The following is a 25,492-nucleotide window of genomic DNA, read 5'->3' as shown; positions in this document are numbered from 1 at the left end:
TGTGGTATTAGATCAGGGAGTCTAGGGTCTGATCTGTGGTAGTAGATCATAGGGTCTAGCATATAATTTGTGGTAGTAGATCAGAGTATTGAGAGACTGATCTGTGGTAGTAGATCAGAGGGCCTATCATATAATCTGTGGTAGTAGATCAGAGGGTCTAGTGTCTGATCTGTGACAGTAGATCAGAGGATCTAGGATCTGACCTGTTATAGTAGATCATAGGATCTAGGGTCTCACATAAAGAACTTAGTCAGGGGATAATAACTGTCCTGCACATAGTACTAAGACAAGGGATACTATCTGACCCATACAATATATTAAAACAGGGGATACTATCTGACCCATACAATATATTAAGACAGGGGATACTATCTGACCCATACAATATATTAAGACAGGGGACACCAACTGTCTTGAAAAGGGATTTAGATTGATTATTAATTTTCACAACAAACAGGGTTTAACAAATGTAACTTAGTGTTAAAGGTTAAAAATCAAAAGTCGTAGATACTTTTTAATCCTCACAATTAAATATTGGGCAGCTCGTTCTGTATAAATACAGTTATATTAATGTGAAATCTAGTAAAACATTTTTTATTTTGAAACTAAACAAGTAATCCTGTTCAATTACTTATGAGTGAATGAAAATTTAAATTTTTAATAGTTAAGTATATTAATAAATATCTTAGTGACAGTTTTGACTTGTGTGCAATAAAAAAATTTGTTTTTTGTTTAAGTTTAAGGATATTTGTTTGTTTGTTTTGTATTTAAGCTATACAAAGGACTATCTGCACTCTGCCTATCACAGGTATTGAAACTTGTTTTCTAGCAGTATAAGTCTGCAGACTTACCTCAGTGCCACTCGGGGGAGGATGAGAATACTTGTATATAAAAGGTTTTGTTTTTTACACTCAATTAAACTACATTTTTATCTGTTTTTTCTTGATTTTCAGTCATTGTTTAAAATAAACCACTCTTTTAAAAAAATGATTAGAATAACAATGAAGAATATTATTGACTTTGTTACTTTATTTAAATATATTTTATATTATTTAATACAAGTTGATAGCAAATCTAGAAAAAGAAGTGCATTATTTTGTTTTTCATAATTATTTAATAGTTAAACTTAAATGTATAGGCTACTATGCCCAAAACAGAAATACCTCTCTATCTGGTTATAAAAAAATAGTGGTAGCTATCAAATGTTTAATTTTCAGTTGTACTACTAAGAAGAACTCACCCAAATTTTCCTCTTTTAAATAACAAAGTCGTCATCAACAGTTCTAATAAGTTTTAGTTACCAAAGTACCATAACACTTGCATAAGAACGGTTGACATATCTTGTTAAACTGTACTCTTGGGCCCGGCATAGCCAAGCGTGTTAAGGCGTTTGACTCGTAATCCGAGGGTCGTGGGTTCGATTCCTGGTCGCACCAAACATGTTCACCCTTTTAGCTGTGAGAGCTTCATAATGAGACGGTTAATCCCACTATTTGTTGGTAAAAGAGTAGCCCAAGAGTTGGTGGTGGGTGGTGATGACTAGCTGCCTTCCCTCTAGTCTTAAACTGCTAAATTAGGGACGGCTAGCGCAGATAGCTCTCCAGTAACTTTGTGCAAAATTAAAAAACAAACAAACAAAGAACAAACAATAAACTGTACCCCTTACCTGTGGCATCAGTGTTCTCGTAGTAGATCCTATACGTATGTTAGAGAACACAGGTATAATATTCCTTACAAAAATAAAAGGGTAACTGCAAGTAAAAAAGAAATAAGTTTAAAACAGTATAAGATAAAAAAGTGAAGAAACTGGTATTATAGAAGATTATAGAATATCAGGAAAGTTGGTGAAACAGAAAATTAAGGCATCTAGAAAGATGCATGAAAACATTTTACTGAAAACATAAAAATTAACAAAGAATTTTAAAAATTACATTATTGGTAAACACAATATTAGGATTGGGATAGATGATAAATGGGGGTGTGTAGCTAATGATTATGAGATGGCTAGCTAGGTTATTACATTTTACCATTTCTTCTGTTTTTATCAATGAAGACTTAAACAGTATTCCTCATCTTGAACAATTGATTGATGAAAACAAGGTTGAATGAGACAATTGGATAATTTCTGAGCTTGTTAAAATAAAATTGGCAGGTTTAAAGGAAGATAATATTTCCCCAAAGATTGTAAATGAGGTCAAGAACTGGATCTGTGAGCCACTTGCCATAATCTTTTGTAAGTCCTTGAATAGTGGAAAAGTACCAACAGATTGGAAATTAGCCAATATAACACCTTTCTTCGAGGGATGTGATAGAACCCGTTCCAGTAATTATTGGCCTATTAGTCTTACATCAATTGTGGGAAAATTTTGGAAAGTCAGATAAAAAATGCTTTGTAAAGTCATTTAACAAAGTTTAGAATTTTACTGGATAGTGAACATGGTTTCACTAAGGGAAAATCTTGCTTTACAAATCTTTTGACATTCTTTGAAACTGTTAATGTTTATGTAGATGACGGTAAAGATGTAGATTTGGTGTATCTGGATTTTCAGAAAACTTTTGACAAAGTGACACATAACAGGCATGTAAAGAAACTTGTCTCTGCAGATGTGGAGGATAAGTTAACTAATTGGATGGAAGAAAGCAGAAGGTTGTTATAAATAGAGTTCAATCAAACTGGATAAATGTTGTAAGTGGTGTATCTCAGGGTTCAGTCTTAGGACCTTTTACTCTGTTTTATTTACATTGATGACATGGATGAAGGAACGGTCAATAAATTATTACATTTACTGATGATATCTTGGGTGGAGCTAGCTGTGAAGAGGATGCTACTGATTTACAAAATGATTTAGATCATTTAGTGAGTTGGGTGAATAAATGGTAGATGTGTTTTAATAAATGTAAGGTAATGCATGTATGTTATTGTAATTTGAATTATTAGTATAATTTAGATGGTAATGACCTTATCAGTGTTATGAAAGAGATGGATCTTTGTGTAATAGTTGATCAGTCTCTCAAGCAATCCAAGGAATGTGCTACTGCTAGTGTTAAGGTAAGCAGGATTTTAGGTTGTATCTACAGAAATATTAAATACAAGTCTAAAGAGATTATAATTTCATTGTACAGGTTACTGGTTAGCCCACATTTGGACTACTGTGTTCAGTCTTGAGCTCCTTATGTAATTTTATTTTATCCTTGTGTTACACAAATGTAATTTTATTTTATCCTTGTGTCACACAAATGTAATTTTATTTTATCCTTGTGTCACACAAATGTAATTTTATTTTATCATTGTGTTACACAAATGTAATTTTATTTTATCCTTGTGTCACACAAATGTAATTTTATTTTATCATTGTGTTACACAAATGTAATTTTATTTTATCCTTGTGTCAAACAAATGTAATTTTATTTTATCCTTGTGTCACACAAATGTAATTTTATTTTATCATTGTGTTACACAAATGTAATTTTATTTTATCCTTGTGTTACACAAATGTAATCCTTGTTCACACAAATGTAATTTTATTTTATCATTGTGTTACACAAATGTAATTTTATTTTATCCTTGTGTTACACAAATGTAATTTTATTTTATCATTGTGTTACACAAATGTAATTTTATTTTATCCTTGTGTCACACAAATGTAATTTTATTTTATCCTTGTGTCACACAAATGTAATTTTATTTTATCCTTGTGTTACACAAATGTAATTTTATTTTATCATTGTGTTACACAAATGTAATTTTATTTTATCCTTGTGTTACACAAATGTAATTTTATTTTATCATTGTGTCACACAAATGTAATTTTATTTTATCCTTGTGTTACACAAATGTAATTTTATTTTATCCTTGTGTCAAACAAATGTAATTTTATTTTATCCTTGTGTCACACAAATGTAATTTTATTTTATCATTGTGTTACACAAATGTAATTTTATTTTATCCTTGTGTTACACAAATGTAATTTTATTTTATCATTGTGTTACACAAATATAATTTTATTTTATCCTTGTGTTACACAAATGTAATTTTATTTTATCATTGTGTTACACAAATGTAATTTTATTTTATCCTTGTGTCACACAAATGTAATTTTATTTTATCATTGTGTCACACAAATGTAATTTTATTTTATCCTTGTGTCACACAAATGTAATTTTATTTTATCCTTGTGTCACACAAATGTAATTTTATTTTATCATTGTGTTACACAAATGTAATTTTATTTTATCCTTGTGTCACACAAATGTAATTTTATTTTATCATTGTGTCACACAAATGTAATTTTATTTTATCCTCGTGTCACACAAATGTAATTTTATTTTATCATTGTGTTACACAAATGTAATTTTATTTTATCCTTGTGTCACACAAATGTAATTTTATTTTATCATTGTGTCACACAAATGTAATTTTATTTTATCCTTGTGTCACACAAATGTAATTTTATTTTATCCTTGTGTTACACAAATGTAATTTTATTTTATCATTGTGTTACACAAATGTAATTTTATTTTATCCTTGTGTCACACAAATGTAATTTTATTTTATCATTGTGTCACACAAATGTAATTTTATTTTATCCTCGTGTCACACAAATGTAATTTTATTTTATCCTTGTGTCACACAAATGTAATTTTATTTTATCCTTGTGTCACACAAATGTAATTTTATTTTATCCTTGTGTTACATAGATACTAAGATTTATTTCGTACGTTTGTGATAAAAGTCGAAATACAAAAGGAAAAGGTTGTTACGTTAGCTACGACACACGTTTAAAACAAGTTCACGGTGAAGAAGCAATGGCGAAAACAGCTCTTGCGGATCGTGAAGCGTCGATTACGCAATATTCGTGATAAGTTATTTCGGTATTGCTCGTTATCTTAATCATTCACTGAGTTTCTTTAAAATACATTTGTTAAGTTATCGATTTGAAAATATGTTGTTTAATATTACACACCTATTTCAGTTCTGTAAAACGATGGGAGACAACATATGGTTTTGGAAATACCGAGATGATGATTAATAAATCTATAAATATTACAGATCTTTCACAATAAACAATCCTTAGTATCTGTTAACATTCAATGAACCACCAAACCGCATTGTTCCGGTTATTTTAACACAAGGAACTACCTGTGTTCACAGTGAACAGAACTCTGGATTTGAGCGTTATAACTTAATAACAATAACGAATCAGAAGAAATATAAAATTGAACATTCAGTCGGAAAGTTCCAAGACATTTTGTCTATACGCAATCTTTGACAGGTGTTTGTGACAGTAGAGTACACTGTATTTAATTGTGTTTGTTACGGTAAGGTACACTGTATTTAACTAGTGTTTGTGACTGTAGAATATACTGTATTTAACAAGTGTTTTACGTTACAGTACACTGTGTATAATTAGTGTTTGACTGTAGAGTACACTGTTTTTAACTAGTGTTTATAACGGTACAGTGCGCTGTATTTAACTAGTATTTATGATGGTAGAGTACACTGTATTTAAGTAGTTTTTGACGGTAGAGTACATTGTATTCAAGTAGTGTTTGACGACAGAGTACACTGTATTTAACTAGTGTTAGACAGTAGAGTACACTGTATTTAACTATTTTCAGTATTAGCAGTATTTTCAACATGACGTCCGGTGTAGGCTCACTGGACCCGCTGATTTCCTTTAATAGTCATTTTTACACACAGACGGCGTCATTAGCTGTGTTTTGCAGTACGGTAGATCTATTTTTGGAATATATGACGAAATTTTGGGGAATATTACGTCATTCGATATTGCGTTATAAGGGCAAGGAGACCAGTCAAAAAACAACTTCTTACCAACTCAATGAAAAAAAAAACGGTATCAGTGGGGACTGAAATACAAGAACTAGACGCAAGAACAATGGAGGAAGGTGTTATTTAGTGACGAGACTCATTTCTTCGTACAGGGTCAAAGAAGTCTGCATGTTCGCAGATCTCCAGGTGAGAAACTTCAAGAATCTCACATCAATCAGTTCGTAAAACATCCCTTGAAGAAGATGTTTTGGGGCTTTTTCAGCTACTACGGCGTTGGAGGTATCGTAGAAGGTATGATGCGAGGACACATCAGACAAGTGTGTATGATAAACTAGAGTACATCGAAGTTATGCAGAGAAGAGTCGTTTCAGAATTGAAAAAGAGATTTCCAGATGGATCTGGCATTTTTCAACAAGATCTGGCTCCGTGCCACACATCGAAACTTGTGAAGAATTTTATGACGACAACGCGAATAAAGGTGCTGGACTGGCCTGGAAACTCTCTGGACTTAAATCCTATTGAAAATCTTTGGGCGATTTGTAAAGAAAGACTTCAGGGAAAAGACTGTACTAGGAAAGATAAGCTAATTGAAGTCATAATTGAGGTGTGGTACCGCGATCCAAAAATTAGTAAAGATTACAGTCAACTCGTGGACTCGATGCCAAAGTGGATTAATGATCTGCTGAAAAATAAAGGCGGATCATATCATGTATTAATTTGTGAGTAATTTTTGGATTCTCAGAAATAAAACGCAAAAAATTTAAAAAATCGTACTTTTCCGTCTTGTTTCAATTAATTTGCACAAGGGTTTAGTGTTAGACGATAGAGTACACTATATTAAAGTAGTATTTATGATAGTAAAGTACACTGTATTTACCGAGTGTTTATGACGATAGAGTACACTGTATTTACCTACTATTTATGATGGTAGAGTACAATATTCGTAAGTAGTGTTTGATGACAGAGTACACTGTATTTAAGTATTGTTTATGACGGTAGATGACACTGTATTTAAGTTGTATTTATGATGGTAAAGCACACTGTATTTAAGTAGTGTTTATGACGGTGGTGTACACTTTAATTACATAGTTTGTGATTTAAGAGTACACAGTATTAAACTGACTTTTATGATGGTAGAGTACAGTGTATTTAAGTAGTATTTATGACGTGAGAGTACACTTTTTTAACCAGTGCTTGTGACGGTAGAGTACAATGTATTTGAATAGTGTTTATGATTGCAGAGTGCACTATATTTAACTAGTATTTATGATGGTAGAGTACACTGTATTTAAGTATATTTTGACGGCAGAGTACATTGTATTCAAGTAGTGTTTGACGATAGAGTACACTGTATTTAAGTAGTGTTTGACGATAGAGTACACTGTATTTAAGTAGTGTTTATGACGATAGAGTACACTGTATTTACCTACTATTTATGATAGTAGAGTACACAATACGTAAGTAGTGTTTGACGACAGAGTACATTGTATTTAATTAGTGTTTATGACGGTAGTGTACACTTTAATTACATAGTTTGTGATTTAAGAATACACTGTATTTAACTGACGTTTATGATGGTAGAGTACACTGTATTTAAGTATTTTTGACGATAGAGTACACTGTATTTAGCTAGTGTTAGACGTTAGGGAACACTGTACTTAACTAGTGTTTAACGACAGAGTACACTGTATTTAACTAGTATTTATGATGGTAGAGTACACTATTTAACTAGTATTGACGATGGTAGAGTACACTGTTTTTTACTGGTGTTTAACGACAGTTTACACTGTTTTTAACTATTATTTAGAATGGTAGAGTACACCGTATTTAAGTAGTGTTTATGACGGCAGTGTACACTTTAATTACATAGTTTGTGATTTAAGAATACTCTGTATTTAACTGGCGTTTTTGATAGTAGAGTACACTGTATTTACCTGGTTTTTATTATGATAAAGTACACTGTATTTACCTGGTTTTTATGATGGTAGAGTACACTGTATTTACCTGGTTTTTATGATGGTAGAGTACACTGTATTTACCTGGTTTTTATGATGGTAGAATACACTGTATTTAAATATTATTTATGATGGTAGAGTTCTCCGTATATAAATAGTTTTTATGACTGCAAAGTACCCTGTAATTAACCAGTGTTTGACGGTGAAGTACACTGTATTTATCTTGTGTTTATGACGGTAGAGTACACTGTATTTAACTAGCGTTTAGAATGGTAGAGTACACTGTATGTAACTGGTGTTTAGGATGGGAGAGTACACTGTATTTAAGTAGTGTTTGACGATAGAGTACACTTTATTTAACTAGTATTTTTGATGGTAGAGTACAAGTATTTAAGTTGTGTTTATGATTGTAAAGTACATTGTATTTAAGTAGTGTTTGGCCATAGGGAACACTGTATTTAACTAATGGTTGATGATAGAGTATAGTATATTTAACTAGTGTTTATGATAGCAGAGTATACTGTATTTAAGTTGTGTTTATGATTGTAAAGTACATTGTATTTAAGTAGTGTTTGGCCATAGGGAACACTGTATTTAACTAATGGTTGATGATAGAGTATAGTATATTTAACTAGTGTTTATGATAACAGAGTATACTGTATTTAACTAGTGTTTGAGATTGTAATCTAGTTAGATGCAGTATCAGCTGTTTGAATATCAAAGTACATTTATATGAAATATAATTATATTTATGACAATTATAATTGGTAATTGTTAGGTTAGGTTTGATTTGTTGTAGTTTAATTAGACAAACGTGGTACTAGTGAGCTGTGTGATGTCATACACCCGCATGACGTCATGCTTTATTTCGTTCAAGATTTCGACGCATGGGTAAATGATTTGGTAATGTTCATGATTGGTGAGAAATTTCTTTAAAACATTAACTCTGTTCCCTTTCTGACAGCTCGGTTTATCGAAGAGTCAGTGACATGTTATCAAGTTGATTAACGGGGTTAATAAAGAGAGTCCAACTTTTTTGCTTCAGATCGATGAATCAACAGATGTCGCAGGTTATACGATGTTGCTTGTGTTTGGATAGAACAACGTTTCGACCTTCCTAGGTTATCTTCAGATTAAGAAAGAGAGCTTGCGAGTGACCGTTGCCGGACACATGTCTTAGGGACGATAGTTTAAAAGGGGTATAGGATTGTAGGGGGCGTTGCAGGTGGATGTTATTTTTTTTATTAGTATAGGTGTAAAGGTGTTCCTTTATACTGGTTTAATATTGGTTTTAGTTGCTGTATAAGTATGGCTTCTTTGATTTTGCATTTGTGTATATTTGTTTCAAATTAGGGACGGATTACGCAGATTTTTCTCGTGTAGCTTTGCGCAAAATTCAAAACAAACAAAGAAGTTCACTAATCTAATCGGAAGTTGGCTTGTCCTGTTACCTTGACTTTGACGCAAACTGGTTTAAGTAAATATCTCGGACCGAGTCTTAACAAGAACCAGTGCTATTTTGTTACTTTTATCTTGATTTGAACGGATATAGTTAGAAATTAAGTCAGAACCAGTTTTAGCATCTGGTACTTTATCTGATGTCATTTATATTGAGTCACCACTAAATGGACAACTAGTAATAAATATATGTGACGGTACTTTGATTTGTATAACAATATGTGGAAGGAGACCTGTGTCATGTCCAGTCCTATTAAAGTATATTAAATAATGAATTTGTTCTTATATATACACGAAGCAGTTCACCTCTTGTATTTCAGATAACGTATTTACACTTACAGGTGTTATAATATATGCTTTTATTATTTTTACACTTATAACAATATAAGTGCTTTCCAGTCATTTGTGGTAGTACGTATGATATATATATATTGATCAATAGCGTGGTGGTATTCATAATATCTCTTCATGGTGAGTTGTGGTTGAACTAAAGTTTTATGTACTTCCGGCTTGACCAGTCAGAATTCCCCTCGTTTTGAGGTGAAAAGTCAGAACGCAAACATTTCTGTTCCTCGAACATTCCAGAAACAAAAACATAGAAAAATGATAACCTTTAATAGAAGTTTTGAATAAAGAGGCAGATAAAGTGTTAACAAGATGTCAATAAACACACAGATAAAGTGTTAACAAGATGTCTATAAACACACAGATAAAGTGTTAACAAGATGTCAATAAACACACAGATAAAGTGTTAACAAGATGTCTATAAACACACAGATAAAGTGTTAACAAGATGTCTATAAACACACAGATAAAGTGTTAACAAGATGTCTATAAACACACAGATAAAGTGTTAACAAGATGTCTATAAACACACAGATAAAGTGTTAACAAGATGTCAATAAACACACAGATAAAGTTGTCAGTATTACTGAAGCTAGAAAGGAGTTTCATACACTCTTGTTACTTCTACTTCTGTAATGTTTTCTACCTTATATTCGTTTTTCACTTTGTGATGGTGTTACCATTAGGACTCAGTTATCTTTTAGTAAGTTGATGAGAATTTTAAAATAGGTTTTTGTCATTAAAATCACGAATTATGAAATTTCTCGTTCTATATGTTTCCCATAAGTTTTTAGATGTTTTTTTTTTATCCATGTGCTATTGACCAAAATATTTAGACCTAACCTATAAGTTAGTAAAGTCTGAAAAAAAGCGCGAGCATGACGTAATAAAACCAACTTCCTTGTCCCTCTTTCAGAGTTGTATCGTTTGTTTTTATTCCGGTTACGAGTTGATATAATACCAGTTCATTCATTCCCCTGTAAGTTATCATTTCCAGTATAGGAAAATATTTTTGCCAAAGTTTTTTGTAAATATTAACATATTGTTATACTTAGCTTTGCGCGAGATTCAGAGCAAACCGAACTATATAACATATTTTTGTTAGTTTTTTTTATGTTAACATACTTCTCTCCATAAAATATATTTAAATATATGTTGATGATAACGACTTATCTACATAAAATATTCATGTTAAAGTTTTGTTATTGATGTTAACATACTGTTCTACATATATTGCGGGGCAGAAATGTTCATTCTTCTGTAATAAATCGCACGTGAGAGTTTGATCGTGTTTCGTTAGAACCGTTTATCAAAGAATAATAATTTACCGCCGAGTTAGAAGATAAACAACAACCATTGAATATTTGGTTCGTATCTGGTCTATAATGAAAACAAGTGTATAGAGAGACGAGCTAAAATTTTGAAACCAGTGAACAGCTTTTCAAAAATTTACTTTAAGAAAATGTGTTTTATGTACTCAAATATTGTTGAAAACACTAAACTAAATACATCCTGCTAGAACTGTGACAGTTTTTATTTAAACTTTCGTAGATTCTTTAAAGCATCAAATGTATCCTGATAAAACTGTGACCATTTTTATTTCAGATTTTTATGTCAAACCTGAGTGGAAGACACAATATATTTAACACAGATAAACTACACTGTCCGTGATATTTTGTAAAACGTTTATTTGAAAACTCAGATTTAAATCGTGCGTTGTTTTTTGCAGTTGGTGTTTACATTGAGACACGATTCATGTGCAACACCTAGCGGTCCGCGAGTGATTCACCAATGAGTTTACAGACTTACAGGTCCGGCATGGCCAGGTGGTTAAGGCATTCGACTCGTAATCCGAGGGTCGCGGGTTCGAAGTCCTGTCACAAGAAACATGCTAGCCCTTTCAGCTGTGAGAGCTTTATAATGATACGGCTAATCCCACTATTCGTTGGTAAAAGAGTAGCCCAAGAGTTGGCGGTGGGTGGTGATGGCTAGCTGCCTTCCCTCTAGTCTTACACTGATAAATTAGGGACGGCTAGCGCAGATAGCCCTCGAGTAGCTTTGCGCGAAATTCAAAACAAACAAACAGACTTACAATGCTAAAATAGAGGGTTCAAATCATCGTTATGAACAGAGTACACATTTCCCATTGTGTGACCTTACACTATATACAACAACAGCCACACCTATTAACTGTTTGGTAAACAGATATGTACCTGTTTAAAAGGTGAATTTGCTCAATGAATAAACCAAACATTTTAAATAGTAAGCACGTTGATATAACGTTATTAGAAATAAGAACCTACTCTGACCACTAGTGTATACGTAGGTCAGCCAGAACTGCCTCTTCTAGTATGTCAGCCAGAACTGCCTCTCCTGGTAAGTCAGCCAGGTTGTTATCAATACTTCATCCAGTTCACAGGGGACGCAAATATCTGTGGCACTCCCTCTGGCGTTTTAGTTGACATTCAAGTGTTTGAACAGCGGACTGTGGTTTCACTTTCACTCCTTTAATCCAGTCACGATGCCCGAGGGTAACGCTGCGCAGGTCATTTGTCTATTCGTCCATTCACCTCACCTAAAGGGAATGAATGGTTGGTTAGTGTTACATTTTTCACAGTAATCAACAGATGGTTTAGAAGACTGGAATGACCTATATGTTTGACAGTGTTTACTTCCAGTCTCTTTGTGCTGGGTATCAACGGGTGAAAATAACACCTACTAAATGTCTGTAATATATAAAACATGAATTTAAAGCTATCTTTAAATCTAAATGACGCACATTATACCTGTGTGATACATAATATACATAAAAAGCTATCTTATTAACCCTAAATGTTTCAAATGGAATATAAATACCATATGTTTCAAAAGTCACAGAGATATAGAAGATTAATTAGCACCTGCGTTAACAGTCACTCGTGTTGTTCAAATGATTGCATTATAGAAAATGTGTGTGTGTGTTTTCTTATAGCCACATCGGGCTATCTGCTGAGCCCACCGAGGGGAATTGAACCCCTGATTTTAGCATTGTAAATCCGTAGACCTACCGCTGGGGACGACTTTTAAAATACCTAACAGTAAATCCTATTTATCACTTCCTTATTCTTACCGTTATCTCTGGTTGTTTCTGTGTTCGAAATCGCAAGTATGGACATTGTTAGATATATTCCTGTTCAATAAACATATTTATTAACAATTCACCCAAAAATAAACTAAAATTATAATTAAAAATCCCAGGTTGCGTGACCGTATTTTTCTAAACCTATCTTCAGAACGTCACAAACACAAGTACACCACACAACACAAACAAAACACACGTGAGGACACCACACTAATCAAAACACGAGTGCAAATATTTTCAACAAATGATTTATGAAAATCAGCACTCGTGAAGAAAAAACTCATGGAGAATTTATTAAATATCTCTCAAGGATAAATCGAGTAGGTCGTGTACAAGTGTCGACGTAATAGTAACTGGAATTTATTTTTAACCTGGATCGATACTGGAGTGTGTGTTGAATAGAGAGTGGATTTGACTATCAGTTAAATTTTATTTTAGACAGTTATTAGTTATAAATGTAGCTATAAGCTCTTTTTAATTAGACATGAAGTATCTTGGGAAACCACCATGTCTAATCTAGTCCGTTCTTATAAACTTTAAATAAACTCATTTAATGTTTTCTTCTCCATAGGCCTGCCTGTTCGGAGCGAGGATGCGGCCGCCCCTGTGTACAGGGGAGCAGGGGGTGACTTGTCGGTTGTGGAGGTAAGAAGAGTCTTACCGACAGTGACAGTTCGTGGTTTCCTCAACTTTCGGACAACTATAGATAATACTGTCATTGTTTTCACACCAGCTAATGGTGGAAAGACTGAAAGTCCAAAACCCTCACTCGTTAAAACGCGAGTCCCTGTTGTTGATAACACGAAGGTTCCAAATGTAGCCTTTACCCAGAGTTCGAAGCTTCATCGGTCAACGAAGGAACATTATCATCAAGAGGTTCTAAATAATGTAATTCCAACTTCACGTAACTTGTATCCGGCAAGAACACAGTCTCCGCTGTCTCGTTCATCCTCCAAACCCCTGTCGTTAGTGCAGCCGTCCAGAGGTTCCCCGACTGCTCCTAGTAGGGCACTGCCTGCTCAGCCCCTGTATCCGACAGGTTTAGTTACTATTTTGGGGGGAACCCTGGTAGAGGACGGAATCACGACCGTCCACGAAACCAGTGTTATTGGAACTTACATCGACGGAAAGTATGCCCAGATCCTCCAGAGCACTTCACGGATCATCTTTGCTGCTTCAAGTTCTTCTGTGGATGGACAGTTCCAACCTTCTCCAACTCCTGCCGCTCCACAAGCTACAACAAGTACCATCTCTGTCTCAAGCAGTAAGGACGACATGTTCCATCCTTCATCGCGGGATCGAAAGACATTCAAACAAATTGTTCATCCGGGTAGAGCTTTGGTTCCCTTGGATGAGAAGCTCGAGGGCTTGGAACCTAAGGCCGATGACAGTATTTCCAGTAACACGGTTCTCCAGTCGTCATTTAAACCCCCTGAACTGTTTCCACATCGATTGAACCGACCAACACAATCTCTGGACACTGTCCATTCCAGTACTATGGTGACCTTAGCCACTCGTCCACGACAATCTAGTTCTAGCTCGTCCGAAGACGAGAACACAGTCTTTATGCGTAGACACCACAGAAGACCGTCATCCCGGTTTCAATACACCCCCAGGCGGAGGAACACAAACACGGTGAGTATATTGACCACAGTGCACTTATATATTGTGTACTTGTGAGGTCTGGACACCTCTGCAGACGGCAAGAATCGATTACTTGGCTGAAGTATACAGAATTAAAAATAAAGATCATAAGTCATTGAAATGTCACGTTTTTACAAGTTTGTATAGATGTATATGTTGTTTTTTTTGGAAATTGTATAATAGTGTTCTGATCGAACTTAATTAAGAAACTCAATTCCCTTTCAAAACACTGATAGCTTGCCTCTAACGATAACGACTAAAAAGTTTCATCTAGTGATAGACCAAGTGCTTGTGGAATTAACGTTTACATATGAATAATGTTTATGTACAGTGGATTTGGTTCTTACAGATTTACAGTGTTTGTTATGTGGAGTTGATTCTTACAGATTTACAATGTTTGTTATGTGGAGTTGGTTCTTACTGATTGACAACGTTTGTTATGTTGAGTTGATTCTTACAGATTTACAATGTTTGTTATGTGGAGTTGGTTCTTACAGATTGACAACGTTTGTTATGTAGAGTTGGTTCTTACAGATTGACAACGTTTGTTATGTAGAGTTGGTTCTTACAGATTGACAACGTTCGTTATGTGGAGTTGGTTCTTACAGATTGACAACGTTTGTTATGTAGAGTTGGTTCTTACAGATTGACAACGTTTGTTATGTGGAGTTGGTTCTTACAGATTGACAACGTTTGTTATGTAGAGTTGTTTCTTGCAGATTGACAACGTTTGTTATGTAGAGTTGGTTCTTACAGATTGATAATGTTTGTTATGTGGAATTGTTTTATTTTTTAGGTTCGGTTAAACCGTTTCAAAGTGAAGCTATCAGCGAGCCCAGAAAAGGAAATAGAAGAGGAAACATTATTTCTAGAAGAAGACCATACAGATTCTGTTGAACCTGATCGAGTTATATATGAACGGACAACTCTTACTAGTGAGGTGACGTTACACGTGGGTCGCCGGAAATCCGTCCGGACATTAACCATCACCACGACAGTCCCTCGGACTTTGGAACCTACGGAAGTTTTGTCCAATGGTTTGTTCGAGAGCATTAACGATATCGGTGACAGAAACAATCTACTGATTCGTGACAGTCCGTCTCTTACCGTAATATCACGGACGTACTCTACGATACGACACACTTCGCGGACATCCCTCATTCCTGTATTTGATGGAAAGTCCACGAGGGTCCATACTGTAACTGAAAGCTTTGTTATTCGGAAGATCATTACTGCCTACAAAACGATGCCTCCAGCCAATCTTTTATTGGAAGACGATTCAGACTTTGAAATTCCAGATGAAATTGGATTTAGCCTGCAGTCCACTCTTTTACCGGGGATCTTTCCTATTCCACCATCACCACAACAACATCTTGTCCAAACCTCCCTTCCCCGGGTTCCAGGAATAGATGACTCTCCATTGAATCTGGGCAATCCCTTGCTTTCATTAGGGGCAGCCTTATCCCGAAATCCTTTAGCTGCTTTATATTTGGGACTACAACAACTGAACCAACAAGTGACCCACTTTTCGACCATCACTAAAACGTCTTCTTACGTCACTGCTGAAACTGTTTATAACACCAAGGTTGTGAGTATTTATGATGGACGAGCTATAAGGCTTAGGACACTCTCAGAACCTCTATCGACCACGGAACGAACACTTATCTCTGTATTCACTACTGTCCGGCCAATGGTCAACACTCAACCGTTTCAGCAACAGCAGCAATTCCAACAGCTGTTTGGGTCACAGCTACAGCCGTCTCTACCACCACGGTTCAGCACCATAACCTCAACTTACACCACTGTCACTACGGCCACCAGCACTAAAACTCGTGTTTATACGCTTATCTACAACGCGTTCAGCACCAAGTATCGAACAGTGACGAGCACTAGTTTCCATCCAACCACAGTGACCACCTATAGTACAATACAAGTGTCAATGTCTGCAGCTGGCAGTGTTCCTTTCTATGGTTAAAAACGACGAGCACTAGTTTCCATCCAACCACAGTGACCATCTATAGTACATTATAAGTTTCAATGTTTGCAGCTGGCAGTGTTCCTTTCTATGGTTAAAAACACCATATGTTTGAATTTAAATCAAAACTTCTCAGGAACAAGTAATTTTCGGGGCAATACAAGACTATTTAACATGACAAGAAGCACGCTTTGGAGACTATGAAACTGTATTGGTTTGTGATTTGACTAAGCCAAGTTTTGATCGAAATATGCCAGTTGGGACATAAGTGGCCAATCCATTTCTTTCGATATTAACGTTGTTTTCTATGATGAAGTGAACAACGCATTCATTGATAGAAAGGCGATTAGCACGAAACTCAAAGAACTGGGGTCACTTGCTGGACGAGATAACATTATGATGACTTTAGATATTAGTCACGTCTTTACATGAGAACTTTTTCATTTATTAGATGTCATTTTAATATAGAAACGTGGCTTCAAGTGAGAATCGTGTTTTATTACATATTACTTTAATATAGAAACGTGGCTTCAAGTGAGAACCGTGTTTTATTACATATTACTTTAATATAGAAACGTGGCTTCAAGTGAGAACCGTGTTTTATTACATATTACTTTAATATAGAAACGTGGCTTCAAGTGAGAATCGTGTTTTATTACATATTACTTTAATATAGAAACGTGGCTTCAAGTGAGAATCGTGTTTTATTACATATTACTTTAATATAGAAACGTGGCTTCAAGTGAGAATCGTGTTTTATTACATATTACTTTAATATAGAAACGTGGCTTCAAGTGAGAACCGTGTTTTATTACATATTACTTTAATATAGAAACGTGGCTTCAAGTGAGAACCGTGTTTTATTACATATTACTTTAATATAGAAACGTGGCTTCAAGTGAGAACCGTGTTTTATTACATATTATTTTAATATAGAAACGTGGCTTCAAGTGAAAACCGTGTTTTATTACATATTACTTTAATATAGAAACGTGGCTTCAAGTGAAAACCGTGTTTTATTACATATTATTTTAATATAGAAACGTGGCTTCAAGTGAGAACCGTGTTTTATTACATATTATTTTAATATAGAAACGTGGCTTCAAGTGAGAACCGTGTTTTATTACATATTATTTTAATATAGAAACGTGGCTTCAAGTGAGAACCGTGTTTTATTACATATTATTTTAATATAGAAACGTGGCTTCAAGTGAGAACCGTGTTTTATTACATATTACTTTAATATAGAAACGTGGCTTCAAATGAGAACCGTGTTTTATTACATATTACTTTAATATAGAAACGTGGCTTCAAGTGAGAACCGTGTTTTATTACATATTACTTTAATATAGAAACGTGGCTTCAAGTGAGAACCGTGTTTTATTACATATTACTTTTAATATAGAAACGTGGCTTCAAGTGAGAACCGTGTTTTATTACATATTATTTTAATATAGAAACGTGGCTTCAAGTAAGAACCGTGTTTTATTACATATTACTTTAATATAGAAACGTGGCTTCAAGTGAGAACCGTGTTTTATTACATATTACTTTAATATAGAAACGTGGCTTCAAGTGAGAACCGTGTTTTATTACATATTACTTTAATATAGGAACGTGGCTTCAAGTGAAAACTGTTCGTTTATTACATGCTATTTTAACAGAATAACGTGGCTTCAAGTGACAACTGTTTGTTTATTACATATTATTTTAATATAGAAACGTGGCTTTACATGAGGAAGTATATAGAAGGTCATATTATAGTAAAGTTCTGACCGAACTACCCTTACAGTTAAATGGAGGTAGTACTTTAGTAAAGTACTGAGCTGAAATTACTTAGCAACGAATCGGAAGTACGTCATACTATAGTAGTGTAGTGAACTAACAGTTAACCGGAAGTATGTCATACGATATTATTGTAATAACCTAACAATTAGCCGGTAGTATGCCATACGCTGTTTTAATTTGTTGATCACAAATGTTTCGCCATTGGCAAGTATAATTAGAACAGGTCGTTTGAACTTTCTACTCTCGTGAACTTTGAATGACGTGTTAGAAACAACACGTGCTCCCAGACATTCCGTGAGAAGTGAACAGGGATACATTCTCTGTCCTATTTACCTTCCGGGAACGAAACATTCGAAATAAATAAGCATGAACAATTACGTGTATTGTTAATGTAAGGAATCCACCCAATCGTAGACGTCTTTGTATCTAGGCTTAGACGCGTGGAACTGAGAAACAGTGTCGAATTTTGTAATATATCACTTATTTCCCACATAATATCAATTATGTTATCTGTAACTGAAATGTTTATATTGTCACTACTTTCTTTTCGTTTTTCTGTGCCAATTTCCCAATAAAAAGTCCCCTTAGATATCTTTGTTTGTAGTTAAGCACAAAGCTACCACCGTTATGGAAATCCATTTTCTAGCGTTGTAAGGACACCGATGTCCCACATAGGGTCACTCTTAAGAAATACGTGTTTTGTGTTTTAAACAATTAAACCATTATTTGTTCATTAATATGCAATAACAAGAAGGAAGTATATCAGAAACAAGATACCCATAACGGGAAAACGTAAAACTACAGAAGGAATATTGCTATAAAACTACAGAAGGAATATAGCTATAAAACTACAAAAGAAATATTGCTATAAAACTACAGAAGGAATGTTGCTATAAAACTACAGAAGGAATATTGCTATAAAACTATTATTAAGAGAAGAGACAAACATTATCTCACTTTAAAACAATATTGTGTAAGTTTTCTAGTATTAAAATGAAGGAAGCTGAAACACAATCACTAAGTAACCTTTATTTAAACAATGAATCTTTAAACAAGCAAATTAACATTATTACAGTTGTTGTCCTGTTATTCTGTGTTTGTTGAGATAACAATATTAAAACTCTAAGATACAACAAATGTAAATTATCAAATTTGCCACAGTTGATGTCTTATTATTTTGTATTTGTTGAGATATACATGTTAAAACTCTATGGTACATTACATGTAAATTATCAACATTGTTACAGTTGTTGTCCTGTTATTCTTTGTGTGGTCAGATATGAATCATGAACCTCTACGATACAGTAAAAATGTAAATTATCAACATTGTTACAGTTGTTGTCCTGTTATTTTTTGTGTGTTCAGATATCAATATTAAAACTCTATGGTACAGTAAAAATCTAAATTATTAACATTGTTACACTTGTTCTCCTGTTGTTCTGTATTTGTTCAGATATCAATATTAAAACTCTATGGTACAGTAAAAATGTAAATTATCAACATTGTTACAGTTGTTGTCCTGTTGTTCTGTATTTGTTCAGATATCAATATTAAAACTCTATGATACAGTAAAAATTAAATTATCAACATTGTTACACTTGTTCTCCTGTTCTGTATTTGTTCAGATATCAATATTAAAACTCTACAATACAGTAAAAATCTAAATTATCAACATTGTTACAGTTCTTCTTCTGTTGTTCTGTATTTGTTCAGATATCAATATTAAAACTATGATACAGTAAAAATTAAATTATCAACATTGTTACAGTTCTTCTCCTGTTGTTCTGTATTTGTTCAGATATCAATATTAAAACTATGATACAGTAAAAATCTAAATTATCAACATTGTTACAGTTCTTCTCCTGTTGTTCTGTATTTGTTCAGATATCAATATTAAAACTCTACGATACAGTAAAAATATAAATTATCAACATTGTTACAGTTCTTCTCCTGTTGTTCTGTATTTGTTCAGATATCAATATTAAAACTGTATGATACAGTAAAAATCTAAATTATCAACATTGTTACACTTGTTCTCCTGTTGTTCTGTATTTGTTCAGATATCAATAATAAAACTCTATGATACAGTAAAAATTAAATTATCAACATTGTTACAGTTCTTCTCCTGTTGTTCTGTAATTGTTCAGATATCAATATTAAAACTCTATGATACAGTAAAAATCTAAATTATGAACATTGTTACAGTTCTTCTCCTGTTGTTCTGTATTTGTTCAGATATCAATATTAAAACTCTATGGTACAGTAAAAATCTAAAGTATCAACATTGTTACACTTGTTCTCCTGTTGTTCTGTATTTGTTCAGATATCAATATTAAAACTCTATGATACAGTAAAAATTAAATTATCAACATTGTTACACTTGTTCTCCTGTTGTTCTGTATTTGTTCAGATATCAATATTAAAACTCTACGATACAGTAAAAATCTAAATTATGAACATTGTTACAGTTCTTCTCCTGTTGTTCTGTATTTGTTCAGATATCAATATTAAAACTCTATGGTACAGTAAAAATCTAAAGTATCAACATTGTTACACTTGTTCTCCTGTTGTTCTGTATTTGTTCAGATATCAATATTAAAACTCTATGATACAGTAAAAATTAAATTATCAACATTGTTACAGTTCTTCTCCTGTTGTTCTGTATTTGTTCAGATATCAATATTAAAACTCTATGATACAGTAAAAATTAAATTATCAACATTGTTACAGTTCTTCTCCTGTTGTTCTGTATTTGTTCAGATATCAATATTAAAACTCTACGATACAGTAAAAATATAAATTATCAACATTGTTACAGTTCTTCTCCTGTTGTTCTGTATTTGTTCAGATATCAATATTAAAACTCTACGATACAGTAAAAATCTAAATTATCAACATTGTTACAGTTCTTCTCCTGTTGTTCTGTATTTGTTCAGATATCAATATTAAAACTCTATGATACAGTAAAAATCTAAATTATGAACATTGTCTCAGTTCTTGTCATGTTATTCTGTATTTGATGATATATCAATATTAAAACTGTACGATACAGTATACATAAATTATTAACACTGCTGTCCTGTTTATTATGTTTACCTTGTTGTCGGGTTTTATGTTGTTTTCTGAGTTCTACCCGGGTCCCCATCTTGATGTGTAACCAAAGATGGCAGTTTTAGTTTATAGGTTATTTCTTGTTGTATAGGAATAGAGAACAAATTATTGAACTTCACACACACTAGGTACATTATGTAAACTACAGAGATCGTTAGTCGATAGAAGAGCATACATTCTCTTGGTAAACTAGGAAAGAATGGTTTATTAAACGACATTGGAACCAAACTTGTTCTTACATGTAAGGAACAAAGCAGGTCTTCTGAAGTTTACATGTGTTCATTAACTTCTATCGGAAATTTGTTAACTTTTCACACACGTTTGTACGTGTGTATGTTACCGAAACCTCTAACAATTCACTTTTCACACGTGTCTATGTTACTCAAACGTCTGACAATCTAAACATCAGTAAAGGCAGCCAATGTATCTAACATATTGATTGTTACGATTAAGTTGGTGTAATATATACATTTATAATAAAGTGTTTTATGTTACATCTAATCATTGTGTTCTCTAAAACAAAATCTTATATAAAAAGAAACATTCACACAAATATAATATACACTCTCATTACTGTATATTTTAAGTAACAATATACAACTGAAGAAAAGTATATATGTATAAACATGGACTTCGTATGTTATATCAAAACGACTTTTAAGTTTCAGTTTAAGTCAACATGTTCCTTCTAGCTCTTTACGACAACTGTGCATCTTTACAATAGCTATTTTCTGTAGATTTAATTGTAAAAAACCTGTATCACATTACTGTCATGACCAAATCACACCACTCGTATCTTTCAGCTTTCTGTTATACATTTAGATTATGAATACGACGGTTTCAAATTACCTATTTCTACATACCTATCACAAAGAAATCTGATATGTCATAAAGTATACAAGGATTAAACACATAGTGCGCCAGAAGAAGAAACCTACATATGAATGCAGATGTAAACATCACGATGTATACAATATCAAAGTAAGAAGCTTACATATGAATACGTGTGTAAACGTATTTTCGCAATATCAAAGAAAGAGGCCTACATATGAACATAGATGTAAACGTCACACAACACCAAAGAAATAAACAAAAATAATTAATAACAGTTTGTTTACCTCCAACAGGCCATGGTTGTGAATTTTTTCCTTTAAAATAAAATGAAATTCATTTTAGCATGGCAACTTAAAAACATGACAGCTTGTAGTCATAGATTAAACATAAAAATACATTAGATATAACTTGGTCATGGATATAAACATGAATATTTTTATAGGTATAACTTGATCATGGATATGAACATAAAGATTAGTATAGACATAACTTGGTCATGGATATGAACATAAAGATTAGTATAGATATAACTTGGTCATGGATATGAACATAAAGATTCGTACAGATGTAATGTAGTCATGGATATGAATATAAAGATTAGAATAGATATAACTTGGTCATGGATATGAACATAAAGATTCGTACAGATGTAATGTAGTCATGGATATGAACATAAAGATTAGAATAGATATAACTTGGTCATGGATATAAACATAAAGATTAGTATAGATATAACTTGGTCATGGATATGAACATAAAGATTAGTATAGACATAACTTGGTCATGGATATGAACATAAAGATTAGTATAGATATAACTTGGTCATGGATATGAACATAAAGATTCGTACAGATGTAATGTAGTCATGGATATGAACATAAAGATTAGAATAGATATAACTTGGTCATGGATATGAACATAAAGATTCGTACAGATGTAATGTAGTCATGGATATGAACATAAAGATTAGAATAGATATAACTTGGTCATGGATATAAACATAAAGATTAGTATAGATATAACTTGGTCATGGATATAAACATAAAGATTAGTATAGATATAACTTGGTCATGGATATGAACATAAAGATTTGTACAGATATAACTTGGTCATGGATATGAACATAAAGATTCGTACAGATATAATGTAGTCATGGATATGAACATAAAGATTTGTATAGATATAACTTGATCATGGATATGAACATAAAGATTCGTACAGATATAATGTAGTCATGGATATGAACATAAAGATTAGAATAGATATAACTTGATCATGGATATGAACATAAAGATGAACATAAAGATTAGTATAGATATAACTTGGTCACAGATATAACTTGATCATGGATATGAACATAAAGATTAGTATAGATATAATGTAGTCATGGATATGAACATAAAGATTTGTATAGATATAACTTGATCATGGATATGAACATAAAGATTCGTACAGATATAACTTGGTCATGGATATGAACATAAAGATTAGTATAGATATAACTTGGTCATGGATATGAACATATAGATTAGTATAGATATAACTTGGTCATGTATATGAACATAAAGATTAGTATAGATATAACTTGGTCATGTATATGAACATAAAGATTAGTATAGATATAATGTAGTCATGTATATGAACATAAAGATTAGTATAGATATAACTTGGTCATGTATATGAACATAAAGATTAGTATAGATATAATGTAGTCATGGATATGAACATAAAGATTAGTATAGATATAATGTAGTCATGGATATGAACATAAAGATTAGTACAGATATAATGTAGTCATGTATATGAACATAAAGATTCATACAAACATAACGTCCATCTTCACATAACAGAAAGTATACAGAAGTATATGAAACAACACAAATAGAACTAAAACATTCGCATTCGTAAATGTGTAGACACATGAAAGAGATAAGTATATATCCACATCTCGAAAACATAATAAGAATAATCATTTACAACAGCAGTCACATTTAACGTTTTATTAGGCTGAAGTACTCGAGATAAATAAGGCGTTGAGAGTTGAGTTAGGACGTGATAACTTATACAACACGAACTGTTGAGACCTATGGAAACAACTTGGACAAGAAAGATAATTAATTGTATATCCAGTGGAACTTAATCAGTTGTCTTCTAATGTTTTTAAAGAAACTTCATCAGTATATATGTGGGTATATGTTGTTTTTATGCTAATTATTCAGTCTAAGTTTCAAGCTTTAAGTAGGGCAGCAGTAAACGGATTTTCGTGACTGGTATAGGTTCATATTTTCCACAGCGTAACAATGCTGTTTACTAGAAATTCCCCACGACAAACAGTAATATACTGTAACAAATTTTAGCCTCGAGACACTACAGAACGTGTGGTGTATACACGTCACTCCAACAAGCCGATAGTCAAATGATAAACTCATTGTATAAATTTCTAAAATATAACATATCAAGTTTATTTAGGTTACAGAAGAGAAGTTATTAAAAACAACGTAACTTCGTAACAAAACGAGAGAATACAATGTTTTAACCGATATTTCAGAGTTACCCAAGAACTGAGAGATTAATCTTTAGTTTCTTTTCCACATGAAGAAAAACTAAAACAATTTAGGATGATAAATTTCTCTCGTCTTAAAGTCCTTGATTTATAATAAGAGAAACTAGCGAGGGGCTTCTTGAATAGAGATAAAAATCGTTCTCACAGATTATTGTTTATTTATCTTATTAAAATTATAGTGTTTTAAGATACCAGATGGCAGGAAACTTCAACTTCCGCCCTTTGATACAGTTGTTAATGTAAAGTGGGTCGTAAAACGAAAGTATTTCTACTGAAGCGTATACATAATTACTCTAACTAACGCTAGAGTGCGGAACACATGAAGCCCACAGCACATGAAACATAAAACGAAACCAGGTGAATACGAGACGACAAATTATAAAGGAACGATTAACGTTGTCTAACTTTATTTATGCTTTTCTGTTTCAATGATTGAAAACTCGTTGTCTTAATTTAATGTTATGATTATAGTTTTAGTGACAACGTGTTGTCTTAATGTTCCGGTTACAGCTTTAGTGAGAACTTGTTGCCTTAGGTTAATATTCTAATTATGGTTTATTTGTTTTCAATTTTGCGCAAAGCTACACTAGGACTATCTGCGCTAGCCATCCCTAATTTTGCGGTGTAATCATTACCACACACCGCCAACTCTTGGGCTACCCTTTTACTAACAAGTAGTGGGATTGACCGTCACATTATAACGCACCCATGGCTAAAAGAGCGATCGTGTTTGGTGTGACGGAGATTCGAACCCGCGCCCCTCGGCTTACGAGTCGAGTGTCTTAACCACCTGGCCATGCCGGGTCAATTATGGTTTTAGTGACAACTTGTTACCTTAGTTTAATATTATGATTACAGTTTTAATGCCAAACAGAAAGGTTATTGCTAGTGGTATGTTACTAGGCCA

General features: G+C 33.1%; 1 protein-coding gene across 1 annotated transcript in view; it reads left to right on the top strand.

Annotated features, from left to right (window-relative positions):
- LOC143256386 (uncharacterized) overlaps window positions 1-22,396 on the top strand; it is a 43,916-nt gene extending 21,520 nt beyond the window's left edge. The window contains exons 2-3 of the mRNA XM_076513566.1: window positions 13,242-14,305; window positions 15,111-22,396. Of these exons, the coding sequence (XP_076369681.1) occupies window positions 13,242-14,305; window positions 15,111-16,289 (2,243 nt within the window). The 3' untranslated portion in view covers window positions 16,290-22,396. The remainder of the gene's footprint in view (window positions 1-13,241; window positions 14,306-15,110) is intronic.
- The last annotated feature ends 3,096 nt before the right edge of the window (window positions 22,397-25,492 follow it).

Source organism: Tachypleus tridentatus, chromosome 7 (genome assembly GCF_004210375.1).
Source record: "Tachypleus tridentatus isolate NWPU-2018 chromosome 7, ASM421037v1, whole genome shotgun sequence".
Classification (NCBI taxonomy): Eukaryota; Metazoa; Arthropoda; class Merostomata; order Xiphosura; family Limulidae; genus Tachypleus; species Tachypleus tridentatus.
The sequence above is the reverse complement of the archived record's forward strand: the minus strand, read 5'-3'. Positions and strand labels throughout refer to the sequence as shown.